Source organism: Engraulis encrasicolus, chromosome 17, assembly GCF_034702125.1.
Source record: "Engraulis encrasicolus isolate BLACKSEA-1 chromosome 17, IST_EnEncr_1.0, whole genome shotgun sequence".
NCBI lineage: Eukaryota > Metazoa > Chordata > Actinopteri > Clupeiformes > Engraulidae > Engraulis > Engraulis encrasicolus.
The window spans coordinates 23157761-23172760 of NC_085873.1; the positions used below are offsets into that span (position 1 = coordinate 23157761).

General features: G+C 41.3%; 2 protein-coding genes across 2 annotated transcripts in view; one reads left to right on the plus strand and one right to left on the minus strand.

The window, feature by feature from the left end:
- Positions 1-15000, minus strand: part of LOC134467976 (putative uncharacterized protein MYH16) — a 101329-nt gene that overhangs the window by 13066 nt on the left and 73263 nt on the right. The window lies entirely within an intron of this gene.
- Positions 10561-15000, plus strand: part of LOC134467337 (uncharacterized) — a 5935-nt gene continuing 1495 nt past the window's right edge. The window contains exons 1-4 of the mRNA XM_063221233.1: positions 10561-10648; positions 11136-11180; positions 11587-11889; positions 14262-14564. Coding sequence (XP_063077303.1) covers positions 10633-10648; positions 11136-11180; positions 11587-11889; positions 14262-14564 — 667 coding nt within the window. The 5' untranslated portion in view covers positions 10561-10632. The remainder of the gene's footprint in view (positions 10649-11135; positions 11181-11586; positions 11890-14261; positions 14565-15000) is intronic.

Sequence of the window (15000 nt, forward strand, 5' to 3'; positions counted from 1 at the left end):
GAAGCCCCAGGGCTGTTGGGAAAGAGTCTCATTTCAGGGAAACTAGGCACAAGGTATCATTGGTTTCATTTTTTTTTTTTTTTTCAGAACGACTGAATGCCCTCATGATCACAAAGCTTGCATCCACAACTTGAGCAAACTGGATCTAATCACACACCCGTCTGCTATCTGCATGCTATGGAAGGTTTTCTAGGTGATACAAATAAACATGCTCTATGTGTATACCTAATGTCATGTCCTTAAAGGTGAATTCCTGCTAATTTCAACATGCACTTGCATTGCTCATGCCTCCCCTGACTTGACAGTACCCAATAATTTTGTCAGTTGAAATGGACAGGAATTCTGCTTTAATCATTCCTGAATTAGTGCCAATACTGTCTGTACTAACATTGTTCTTTGTAATATCTGTCATTACCACCACTGCTGCTACACCTATAAGCAAATGAAGAATCCCTCTAGCAGACTATACTAGCGTGCATTATGGGGCTACTATTTAGAATACAGTAGCTGCTATAACTGTTGTCTGTACAAGTTTGGATAACATGGGGCTGATTATTTGTACTTATTTGTACGTTTACAGCACATGTTCTGCGAGTTGTTGTCCTGACTTTAGCACTAGGTGAGTTCATATTACCAAACAATGGTCGTATTCCAGATGCAAGCCCTCAGTGCTCTAAGAGAATGCAATTAAAAGTTCGAACAAAAAAAACAATCCATTCACATAAAATTGTGTTCTGTTGTACAGTAGGTGATGTGTTGTTGGCTGCTGCAGTTGAAAGGGCCGTCATAAAAGGGAATTTAACCTTGAGATCTCAGAAGAGCTGTGATGGTGACGGGAGGTGGGACTTGAACCAGGATGAGAAATACGACCCCATCATCACATGCAGGCTTGGTGAATGTGTTGTGGGAGCGCGATTTCTGAACAGAGTCCAGTCACGCAGCAGTGAACTCATCATCAACCCGGTGAAATTTGGAGATGAGGGCTGGTACATTCACAGCTGCAACAAGGTCAATGGAATATGGAGTGTGTATGTACATCTTGACCGTGAGTATCTACAGTGTAAGATGCTTGATGGCTAGGTTGGCAACCGTGGCCCAATGTTTATTAGGAAGGTGGTTTTAACCCTCTACTTTGGTGTTGCCACATAGTGGGGTCGGTTAAGGCTTTTTACCGTTACGTAACACCATACAAAGTTACCGTAACACCATACAAAGTTTGGTGCTTTTTGTCACTTTTGTAACGGCAAAACCCTTAACGGACCCCACACTAAACAAAAATTTAGGGTAGGCTATATGTTGTAATTCTATCTTAGGAGTCCTCGGAAACGACTTTGTTTGGGGTCACAATGTTGGAGCTCATCTTGAGGTTGATGTTGTGACTAATGTTGTAAAGTAAAATTAAAAGTTTGTTAAAAAAAATACTATTTATCTCATTTTAACACCAAAACTGATATTAATGTGTGTCTGGTTCTACAGCTCACAGAACCACTACTGCCATCACTGCTGACAGAAGCCTCACCATAGACCTGTGTAGCCTGGACCAGGTGAAGCTCAACTTCACCCAGGAGGGCAGCTCAGCTCCAGAGACGCTCTTTATCATAGACAACGGCCAAGCATTCAGAGCTCCAAGGGCCACAGGTGGCATCGCTGTGCATGCACAGAATGGCACAGCTGTGCTCTCCAACTTGGTGCAGAGTGGAACCTTCTCCGTCATAGACAGCAAGACTGACAAGATGCTCTGTGAAGTCACTTTCCAAGTCACTCAATCAGGTATGTTAGACATCTACCGATGTCTACATATGTTAGACATTGTTTCTTGTCTTGGCATTTTCTTTTTGGTTCCTTTTTTAACATTTACAAAATCAGTCAAATACTGTGTGAACTAGTATACTATACATCTCAGAGGTTTGTCTTTCTTCTCTGTCCCGTTTAGGTAATTATGGGGGGAAAGTAGATGTAAAAGGTAAGTTGTATAACCGTGCACTGTGTACTTCAGTCAGATAGACAGGCAGACAGGCAGGCACACACACATGCAGACAGAGTAGTGAAGGGGAGTAGAGTTAACCCTATCCAGACCGGGGGGGGGGGGCAAAAAGTGCCCGTACCAACTTTGATGTTGTGTAACTCTTGAATGACTAAAGCTATGACTACGAAGCTTTGTGGCTTTTCCTAAAATTAAGTTGGCTACAATGTGATACCAAAGGATTAGATCTATCATTTTTTGCCATGGCAACGGTTTTCTGACGGGTACACCTGCCCAAAAATCACTGATCTAAGTCTCATCATCATCACTTTTCATATTTTTTTACATTTTCATTAGCATCAGACACCCTTGTGAACATTTGAAGTGGTCTGATACACATAATAACCAAAATTGATATGCATTACCCAAGTTAGATGGAAAATACATTAAGGTGACATTTTGGGCAATAAAATCAGGAAATTATGTCATAATGACGTCATAATATCCAATAATGACACAAAACTGATGTCATTCATAGATCTTTGGCTGAAGATCATCCCCTCCAAGTTTGGTGGTCATACGCCATTCGGTTCCTAAGTTATGAGGGGGGGGGTCAAAAGAGCCCCCCCCCCCCCCGGTCCCAGGTATGCCAAAAAAGCCCGGTCTGGATAGGGTTAAACCACCGGCTCCAGTGGTGTAGTGTACCTTTCTGTAGTGGGTATACTGTATATTTGGGCAGCCATAGGGGCATTAGTTCCCAAACTAGAGGTCGGGGCCTGTCGGCAGCCGCAAAAAGAGGGAGATAGTTCAGAGGCAGGGGGAGCCATTATGAACATCCAATGCAATTTCCTGCATTCTTTCATTTCAGGGTGAACCTTAACCTCGTCATAAGGATGTAGAGTAGTACATGTCAGCCTTTTAACATGGCCATTCACATGTGCCACCATCTTGGTATGGGGTGTTTGTTTCTCATAGTATCAGCATATTGCCAATTGATGCCCATACGAGCAGCGTTATCTCTAAAATGGCACTGACATTCATCCAAAGACAGGGGTGGTCAATGAAACAGCTGTGCATTCGTGAATGTTTCTTTTTTCTGTCTTTGAGTGACTTTGCCCAACTGTTGGAGAAGCCACGTGGGCATGGGTTTACAGCTGCAATTTCTGAATGAATATTGATCGTAATCTTATCCTCATGGTCTTAAAGTCCATGACGAGTGACTGTTGAATAGTCGCCGTTGATTAAATGTGGCTGTGCTGTTAAAAATATGGAACAATGAGTTGACTACCATGAAACGACTACCCAACAGTTATACTGAATTCTTCACTATTTTCTGGTTGGTGTACTGTGTATACTGCACCTGCTTTCTACGTAGACTACACCAGTGTTTCTCAACCTTTTTAAGGTGATTAAAAATTTCAAGACACCCCAAACCAACAAGCCGTAACATGGCATCGCATCCGATACCACACAAGTTTAGAAAAGTAAAACATTTGGAAACGTCACATGACCTACTGTACATTCGAAGTTGCAGCTGACAGGGGTGACCTATAGCCTACTTTATTCTGCGTAAATGGCAGATGAAAGATTCCACTAACTAGCATTAACTTATCAATTTAGACAAATAAGTATTATGTTACATAATTTTATTAATCAGCCACGTTTCCAAGGCACCCCAGGGTGCCCCGGCACCCCTGTTGAGAAACACTGGACTACACCACTGACTGACTCATTGGAGCGAGAGTCTCCCACAACCCTTGTGACTCTATCAGACTAACATGCTCAATAATACAACAGCAGACCACTATGTTACTCCATTAAATTAATGTATTTCCAAATCATGCCCCCCACCCCCCCTCTCAATTTCAGCATCAACCGACTTCTCTTCTATAGTACTCTACTGGATTAGCCTTCCAGTAAATGGCATTTTCATAATGTTCTTATTCTACGTGCTCATCATCCACCCAATAAGGAAGATGGCATCCATTTCACAGCCTATCAACAAGGAGGAAATGGTAAAGGTCAGCCTTCATCCTAAAGGCGGTTTAGAAAGTACAGAGAATTTCCAGCCTGGCGAGCCAGACTAAATGTGAGATTAAATGGAGGACCCGATCAATGAGACATTGGAAGATTGTTGATGGGAATAACTCCTTGCTTTTTAAACCGTGTCTGTGCCTTTTGGCCAACGCTTTGTCGTCACTCCCTCACAACCCTGTCCGCTTTGCATCCAAAGATTCAAAACAAATCTCCTGTGTTGTAATTGGTCTGTCAGTTTCAGGGCCTGGGGCATTGGCAGAGGCTAGACCCACTCGCAGGCAAAAATAATTTTGCCCACTGACGGGTGGGGCTAGTTTACTTGGCTAGAAGTCACTGTTAGCTGTTCTAGCAGCCCAGGTGGTGACGCTTCTCTTCAGCCACAGCCAATGGCTTATTATCTCAATCATCTGCACTTTTTAATAAAACCTGTGTATTATTTTCAAAAAAACCCTGTACACATATAGGATATTATATAAAATAAAAAAATATGTAGGGCATTAACAACAGCATTGACAGCACAATGGAAGTGTTAAAAATTCGGTGTCAGTATTAAGTAGAGGGCATTATTGATGTATTAACACTACTTTGAGTTAAAACAACACTGCACATGGCAAATTTGTCAAATTAAGCAGTTAAATCAGGGTGTTGTTAATATTGCTGTTGAACACATCCGGAATGGTGTAGATCAAATCACATCCTTACGTCCTTATGTAGGCGTTCTAGAATGTTTGACAGATTGAAGAAAAATTCCAAACCAACCATCAGCATAAGAGCCAGTGAAGTTACTCATTGACAAAGTTTTGGACAATTCTCAAAACCACCATAATGTACCGGTAAATGAACCTCATACAGAGTAGGCCTATATGTTGAAATGTACAGTGCATACAGCATATATATTGGTCTGAAACTCCGCTTGTTAGATAAGATTCCATTCTCGTGTAATGTGGCTAACCAGGGGTCATAAGCTAACTTCACATCGTAACAGGGCTATTGTAGCAGGGCCTGTTACTTTCTGTCGCTGGGCATGCTGGGAGTGGGTTTTGTTTTCACTGTTAATGTGACATTATTGTGTGCATGTTGTTGTTGCATGTTGGGGTGGATGGGTTTATTTCATATTTGAAGCAGTCGTTGCCACCGTTGTTATTATGACAGTGTCAATGCATCCCTTGTCAGCTAGCATTGTGCTAAGTAATCTGGAAAAGCTAATTCCATCCTGTCTAAACTTCAATACAATTGACAAAGGCTGTCATTTCCTGACATATTGGTGTCAGGGGTCAATCTGGCTGCTGCGTCCATCTTCAATAGCTAAGTGATATTGGACATGTTTGTGAGGAGGTGATTTGTCTCATTGACATCAACAATAATTGTTTTTAAACATTACACTAATTTTAAGTTAGTATAATGCTGGGTTTTTTTTGGGTGTTTTGTTGCTTTTCAGTGTTGATGTCTTTGCAAAAAATGTTTTACAGGTAACCTTTTCTCCCTTGCCTTCCCTTCACAATGCCAATTTATGGAAGTTAATATTTCACCTTATTTTATGCCTTTTTTCTTTCTAGTGTTGTACTACTTATTTCATTTTTTTTTTTTTTGCTTTATTGGTGTTTATTAGACAGGACAGTGAAGCTGAGACAGGAAGTGAGTTGGGAGAGAGAGATGGGGAAGAACAGAGACGATCTAACAACAGTATCTCTGGGAAGGGCCGGCAAAAGACCCGGGCCGGGAATCGAACCCCGGTCGGCCGCATATAATAGCAGACGAGTGCCCTACTGTTAGCGTCATGTTAGGACTATTATTCCTACAGTTTTACTTTTTATCTTAGCACTGTTTTAACATGCTACTATTTCAACACTAAGTGTCCTTCGGTATACAGGAGCAACACATAAAATGTATCATTATGATTATGTCTATGATTAATGTTTATGTTTATGATTGTGTTCATGTTTATGATTATGATTATGTTTGTGTTTATGCTTGTGATTGGTTATGATTGAGTTTGAAATGGTTATGATTATCATGATGATTATGATTACAACTGCATGGCTTAAAGTTGAATAAATGTCCGTTCCCTCAAAGCATTAGCCTCATTTTACTTCATGAATAACGTTCTTGTTGCCACAAAAAAATGTATCTGTACATTTTACTATTTAGTGTATAAACTGCGTTGACGACAACAGTGTTTGATTAATGATTTATGAATTAATATTGTATATAAAGAGAAAAACATGTCAACCAGACAGAATATCATACCTACAATCTAATCAATGTTCACCTTTTCCACCTTGGTTGAATATCACCTGCATGCTGTAAAGCCTGTCTTTTTTTCTTCTTCTTCATCCAGGGACACTTGTGTGTGTGAGCTGTGGGCTAATAAGTTGAACACACGCCCACTCACACACACACACACACACACACACACACACACACACACACACACACACACACACACACAGACACACACACACACACACACACACACACACACACACACACACACACACACACACACACACACACACACACACACACACACACACACACACACACACACACACAGTATGCTCAAGACAAGTGACAAGTGGATGGAAGTGTGTGTGTGTGTGTGTGTGTGTGTGTGTGTGTGTGTGTGTGTGTGTGTGTGTGTGTGTGTGTGTGTGTGTGTGTGTGTGTGTGTGTGTGTGTGTGTGTGTGTGTGTGTGTGTGTATGTTGAGGGGGGCAATTGGTCTGTGAGATGGTGCAGCTGATAAAATGATGCATTGATTGTAGACAGAAGGAGGAAGAGTCTGAGGCCGCCACACACACACGCACACACACACACACAAACACAAACCCACACACACACACACACACACACCTACTGTAACTGGTCTGTTAGATGGAGCAGCTGATAAGATGAGATGAGGTCTCTCCTTAGTGGTGGCCGTTATTGCTGAGATGAATAGGTGGCCTCAGGGACAGGCCTGGAGACTGACACGGAGAGTAAGTGTGTGTGTGTGTGTGTGTGTGTGTGTGTGTGTGTGTGTGTGTGTGTGTGTGTGTGTGTGTGTGTGTGTGTGTGTGTGTGTGTGTGTGTGTGTGTGTGTGTGTGTGTGTGTGTGTGTGTGTGTGTGTGTGTGTCTGCGCGTGTGTGTGTGTGTGAATTGGCGTGTCCAAATGTCTCTCCCAACACAACCTCAGTCCCTCCAATTTGGGGGCCTGTGCCTCTCTGATAAGCCCGTAGAAAGTAGAGGCTTTCTTAAAGCCTGGCTTCATAAAAACCTCCTGAAAGCCAGATGGAGGGTCTGGGATAGATTTCAGCTTAGCTCTAATACAGTGGGATAGTTGTAAATATTTCCAGTATTCCTTTTTATCAAGGTTCAATTGTTGTTTAATATCACTAAATGATTTAATTCCATTATCACCCCACTAGATTAATACCACATTTCGACCATGATTCCCACATAAATGTTTTTATTTATTTATTTTTTATACCAATTAACAGTTTCTTGTTCAGCCAAATGGAAGCTTTGGTTGAAAGAAAAGGACAAATATGAATAAGTTTGTAAGACATTGCCCATGTTTCTTGGACAAAAGCCAAAGCTGGATGATCATCATGGGGAGTCCTTCTACCACTCTGGGTAAAGAAGGCCTCTAATGTACTTGGGGCCACAAGCCCTTCTTCCATGTTCAACCATGAAGGCCTCTCATATGGGAAAGTGTAAAGTTTGTACCTTTTCGCTAGCTGGGAGAGAGAGAAGGCGTAGTGGTACCATTCCACCTTTGACAAAGCCAACCCACCCCTCTCTTTGGCAGCATATAGTTTAGCTCTATTAAAGGCTGGCTTTTTACCCACCCACACAAAATTCTCCACAATGTCATTGTAACGTTTAAGTAAGCCTTGTGGAAAGGTCAAGTTAATTCTACCCACTATAGAGAGATACATTTTTGCCCAATTCTGTAGAAGAGATCCAATATTTTGTATAATTGGATCAATATTTTTATGCATAATTTTGTCCAAACCAGGGGTCAGTTTAATGCCCAGATATGTCATACACATGGGCATCCAGTTAAACTGCCATGAGCTCCTGATGGCAGGGGGGCATATTTTAGAAATAGGCATAGCCTCTGACCAATTAATGGTATAGCCAGATATGTCAGAAAATGAGTCGATAATCGAACACATAGACGGCACTGCCACATCAGGATTACTTGAAATCAAAAGAATGACGTCAGCATACAAAAAGATTTTGTGTTCTTGTCCCATCTGTACTCCTTCTATATGTTTACATTTGCGTAATGCAATAGCAAGGGGTTCAATAAAGCAAAAATTAACGGTGAGCCCTGTGTAGTACAACGACTAAGATTAAAGGAGGGTGACATCACCCCATTCATAAGAACAGTAGCCATAGGGTCAATGTACACTAGCTCCAGCCACTGCATAAATGACTGACCAAAACCAATTTTCATTAGCGTATAGAACGATAGGTGTATTCAACTTTATTGTACGCTATCTCAGCGTCCAATGAGAAGGCCAACAAATAAACATTTGTTTTCAACAGCATGCATCTCACTAAGTGTTTAGGCATGTTCACTGGCATTAGTAGTAGGCCTAGTTTACTATCTGAATAGCCTACCGGCTACCGTCTTATCTGATCACCGGCACATGTTTACTAGTTTGCCACGTTTTCATTTTCAGGATCCTGTCCATTTCTTCAATGTCCCTCTCTAGCACCATTGGCTAAGGGCATTACTTCAGTTTACTTCCTCCTCGGTGTGTGAATAAATTGTGCTCTTGCTTACTTACAGTTTGATGGTGTCGGTTTCTGTGTGTGTGTGTGTGTGTATGTGTGTGTGTGTGTGTGTGTGTGTGTGTGTGTGTGTGTGTGTGTGTGTGTGTGTGTGTGTGTGTGTGTGTGTGTGTGTGTGTGTGTGTGTGTGTGTGTGTGTGTGTGTGTGTGTGTGTGTTGTCGTGCGTGGGTGTGCATGTGCATAGTGTTTGTGTGTTGCTTGGACAAGCCCTTTAATGAAGTACGTGCACAATCGAGGGAGAGAGAGAGAGAGAGAGAGAGAGAGAGAGAGAGAGAGAGAGAGAGAGAGAGAGAGAGAGAGAGAGAGAGAGAGAGAGAGAGATGGAAGGAGAGGGGGTTTGGTGCAGAGAAAGAGATAGAGGGGGGAGTGTGTGTGTTGCTAGTGCAGGCCCTGGTACCACCATATATAGTAATCTGCCTGTAATTTGACCCATTCACAGAAAGAGGAAGTACTCAAAACAAACAAACTAAAATGAAAGTACAAGCATGGGTCAGGTGATTGTAATCACAGGCTCCTCCTGCATGTGTGTGTTAAATAGCAAGACAATTTGAACGTCATCTCTTTCTGTCACAACACTATTCTGAAACTGGATCAGTCCGGTCCGTCAGACCTTGCATAGCACAAAGACACACATAAGCAGGTGTCAACAAGTCGTAGTAGGCAGGTTATTCTATTCTTGCAGTCAGGAGACAAACAACTTTTTAAATCTTGGTGAGTGTTTTAAATTACTATTTACATCTTCTCCATTCTTCACCTTGTTGTCATTAACGCCTCTTTCATCGCTTTCTATTGAACTGGTATCAAACAACATGCTACACAACTACTTATCACCTGGGAAAAGTGGAATGAAAAGTAACCCACTAATCAACTTCTTTTAACTCTAGTTAAATTCTAGCTCCCTTAAATTGATATTTTTAAAAAAACAGAGGTTTCTAAAATGCACCTGGCACAAAGGTGACATTTTTATCCACATGTGTTTGGGATCAAATATGTAAACGTTAAAAAAAAATCCTTTTAAAATACCTGCATATGTGTAGCTAAGTCATTGAGTATTTATAGAAAGGAAATGAAACGCAGGTGTGGTTGTGTTGATAATATCTTTGAAGATCTAATTACTAGGTCAACACCTACATCTATGTTTGTAATCTGTGGCACTCAGGCTTTCATTCACAATATTTGACCTACTTCAAGGCATGTGATTGGGTATGTAAATAACAAAGACGGGTAAGATAAATTAAAGGGTTTCAAGTGCTTATTCATCACGTATACCTACAGTATATGTTTGTAGCTATTTCATATTGATGCTGGTGCATGTTTTCACATACTGGAGCTAAATAAGTCACTGAACAGCCTTACATGTTATGCAGGGCAGTATACTCTACTGAACCCTGTGTTATTGTACTGTGTTAATGCACCTATTGTTCTGACTATTTCCTGCGCACCTCATATCTGCAAGTGTTGTATGCCGCTGTGAGTGTGTTCCTTATTGTATGTTGCTATAAAATTGTCTGCCCAATGTAATGTAATGCAGTCATGCACAATGTTACCTCAACAGGAGGTTGCGAGGGGATACACACAATAAGTAAAGCTAAAATGTCTTATTTTTACTGGTTAGAAAGAGGTGTCCTCTGCTGTAACTTGATACTTCCTTGTGACTCTAGCTACAGTACGTCTAAACCAGCTGGATCTGGGCCTGTGGGAAACTCCCTGGGACTTTGCCTTGTCAGGTAAAGTTGGCCGATAGTGAAGTTATTTTCAGAACGACTGAAACACACTTGTGATCCCAAAGCCTCTGCATTCACAACTTAAGCAAACTGGATCTCATCACGCCTACCACCTGCCAGCTATGGAAGGATACATAGGTGATTCAAATATTTTTTTTCTATGTGTCTACTTAATGGCATGTCCTTAAAGGAGAATTCCTGACAATTTCAGCATGCACTTCACTTGCATTGCTCATGCTGCCTTTGACTTGTCAGTACCCAATGATTCATCAGTTGAAATTGACTGGGGTTATCCTTTAATCATTCCTGTGCAAATAGTGTCTGTACTAACAGTGTTCTTTGTAATATCTGCCACCACCACTACTACTGCTGTTACTACACTTAGGCCTACTATAAATACATAAAGGAATCGCTCTAGCAGGAATACAATGTGAAAAATCAGGATGCTTCACAGTTTACTGCTATAAATTAGCTGTTACCAGAATGACAATGACCAAGTCACATTGTATTACTAAAGGGCTTGCTTACTGTCATAATGGGGTATACTATGGTGGAAAAAAATTACATGTGATCTGTACAGACTTGGATAACATGAGTCTGATTAGTTGTGCTTTTCTGTTTATAGCACATAGGCCTATGCTGCGAGGGGTTTTCCTCATCTCAGTACTGGGTGAGTTCACATTTCCAAACATCAATATCATGTTAAGAAAATTGAATTGATATTATTTTATATATTTCAATTAAAATCTGTACTTTTTTAGTAGGTCTAGCTTACTTCCAGAATGTATGCTGCCCATTCACAATGTTATCTTTTTCATGAACATTGTCATCAGCCATCAGTTTCTCAGAATTCATAATGACCGCCATTTTAAATTTCCAGTAATTGTATGACGACAATCCTACATACTTTAATTTAGATTTAATTTGTTCAATGATGGTCATGTTTTAATCTGTATGTATCTCAGCTGCGCCGTGAAAGATGATGCCCTCAATATACTACCAGAATGTGTATAAAGTTTAAAAAGAAAAAACAAAAAAAACAATCCATTCACATAAAATTGTGTTCTGTTGTACAGTAGGTGGTGTGTTGTTGGCTGCAGCAGGTGAAAGGGCCGTCATAACAGGGAATTTAACCCTGAGATCTCAGAAGACCTGTGATGGTAATGGAACGTGGGAGTGGCTCCTGGGTGAGAAATCTGACCCCATCATCACCTGCAAGCGAGGTGAATGTGATGTGGGAGCGCGATATCTGAAACGAGTCCAGTCACGCAGCAGTGAACTCCACATCAACCCGGTGAGGTTCGGAGATGAGGGCTGGTACATTCACAGCTGCAACAATGTCGATAAGGGAAGATGGAGTGTCTATGTATACCTTGATCGTGAGTATGACTCATCTAATCATTATATGCATCTACAGTATATGCCATGTACTGTTAATGGTTAGGTCGTCAGCCGTGGCCTAATGGTTAGGGGGGTGGGCTAAAGATCAGAGTGCTGCAGGTTTCCTGTTGTGCTCTCACATCCATGGTTGAAGTGCCCTTGAGCAAGGCTCCTAACCCCATATTATTAGACTCTGTCCAATACCCTATTTAAAAACTGTAAGTAGCTTTCTATATACTGTACACTGTAACAAATAGCTGTTTATTTACGGCAATTCTGCAACAGCATTCTACTGTTTTTCGAAAAAACAGACAACTACTGTGAAAATATTACTTTGAGTCACATATTGAGCATAAACAGTAAGTACTGCACAATAGCAGTATTCGCCGTTGTGGAAAAAACTAGAGATGCACCGGATCCTGATTTTTAGGATCCTGCCGGATACCAGATCCACTGCTTAAGATCCTGCCAGACCCGGAACCGTATCCTACAAAAGGGTTGAAACATATAGTCCACTCGCACACGTGGGCCCTTTCTATTACGTTGGCGCAAACTATTTTTTAGACTCATATGCTTATTGCCACACTGCCTGCAATAGCCACTTCCAAAGGGATTTCACTCCATGCAGTGATTGGGGTTGTGAAAGACTGAAAAGCCTAGGCTAGACATGCACCAGACCCTGATTTTTAGGTAACATGCCGGATACCGGATCCACTGCTTAAGATCCTGCCGGACCCGGATCCTGTGAAAAACTCTATTACCCTGACGGATCCGGAACCGGAACCAGATCCGGTGCATCTCTAGAAAATAACAAGGGCTGAATCTCAAATGGTGCACTTGTGCCCTTTAGTGTTCATGTTTCAGTGTGCATGCCATATTAGTTACGCACTGAAACATAGTGCCCGAAGTGCACAAGTGTGCCATTTGAGATTCAGCCAAGTTATTTTAGGCAGCACCATTGAAACCCATTCATCCTCCACTTGTCCGTGATCACCATCAAACTTCAATACCACCTGAAGAACTGAAGTCATTCTGACTGGTTAAAGATTATCTGATACTATCAAGCATGATGAAACAATTTCTAAGGAAACTGCAATACTTAAAAAGTGCTTGATGCAGCAAAGTGTGAGTAGCACACGTATTTTGATAGTGATGAAAGTGTGAATGGCTGAAACATTTGAAGAACTTGTAACACTCTTGCAACAAGCAGCCCCATCTAAACCAATCTGCTAATCAGTGCCTGGCCTCACCTGAGTAGGGCTGTTATGCCATTATTCAATTACGGGCGTCACCTGCCAAGGGCCTGATGACTCTGGTCACATGGTACTCTTGCACCTGTATATAAATCTGGACTATCAACACTTCAGTTGCTTGCCTGCCTGCTGGCTGGCCTGCATGGCACAGCATAGCACTTGTTTGCCTACAAGCTCGCCTACAAGCTTGCTTACATGCTTGCATACTTTCCTCTTTGTGAAAGCTTGCTGTATGTGGCATCATTTGTGGCATTGTTGCATATAATGTGCCTGCTGTAAATTAGGCATTGCTTTGAGAGCTAGCTTGTAGTGCTGCTTGTTTGCTGTGCTACTTGGTGCAAAATAATTTTTTAAAGACTGACCAATGCTATATTCATCATTGGCTCATCAAGAGATACAGTAAAAAGCCCACCTTGCACACTATCATTGTAACATAGCACTGCGTACTCTGAAATTGTATTCATGCCCACACTTTCAAAGGACCACCGCAAACCATTTTTTCAATACAGCATAGCGCCATAGTATCATGCTCAAGGCACTCCAGTCATGGTGAACGATGGGAGGGTGGTGTGGTAACATGGCCAGGGTACCACAGTTATGGAGAATGATGGGTGGGGTGGGAAGTTGCCATGGCCATATTCATGAATACAACTATGACCCAGTATTTGCCTGCCATCACACAGTACAATTCAACTTTTTAACTGAAATGTACTGTTATTTTACTTATACTACTGCATAAATATTGTAGAGCACTTTTAGTTTAACAATACTAATACTGTGAACGTTCTGTAGAGTACTGTTATTTAACAGTTCAATTGCTGCTGAAAAAATGTTATATACTGTGATACATTAAACAGCAATGAGCTGTATTTGAGTTTTGGTGTGAAATAACAGTAGAATTACAGGTAAATATAATTGCCAGTAACTGCCGTTATTTTGCAGGGAAATTTTCTTAGAGTGTAGGTGTCAGCTAAATGTAATGTAATGTATTGGCTGTGCCATTGTTTGATTCTTAGCGCAAATATTAATGTAAACTGTATCAATCAAAATATAAACCTGATGTGTGTTTCTTCTATGATTATAAAATAACAGATATCAATGTTTGTCTGGTTCTACAGCTCACAGAAGCACTAGAGCCATCACTGCTGGCAGCAACCCCACCATAAACCTGTGTAGCCTGGACCAGGTGAAGCTCAACTTCACCCAGAGTGGCAGCAGCTCAGCACCAGAGACACTCTTTATCATCGACAACGGCCAAGTATTCAGCGCTCCAAAAGCAACAGGTGGCAATGACATCGCCGTGTATGCTCAGAACGACACAGCTGTGATCTCCAACATGTTGCAGGATGGAACCTTCTCCATCATAGACAGCAAGACTAACAAGATGCTCTGTGAAGTCACCTTCCGAGTCACTGAATCAAGTACGCTAAACACAGTATCATTTTTGTTTCTTGTTTTTTACCTCCGCCAAGGAGGTTATGTTTTCGATCGTGTTGGTTTGTCTGTTTGTTTGTTCGCTTGTCTGCCTATCAGCAAGATAACTCAAAAAAGTTCTGAACGGATTTTGATGATGGGTTTGTTGGAAATTACATAAGGAACAAGTGATTACATTTTGGTGATGATCCGGATCACGATCCAGATCCAGGAATTAAAAAAAAGATTCTTAACCATTGCGGGATAGCACAAGTTTTGACATTCCAATTTCTAACTCCACAAAAACAAGGCAGAAAGACTTGAAAAAAATAGGGTGTAACATACTCAAATGTACTATCAAACAGCTTCCTTGGTGGAGGTCTGCACTCTAGTGCAGAGTGCATTTCTAGTTTTTGCCGTTTTCTTTTTGTTCCATTTTTAACA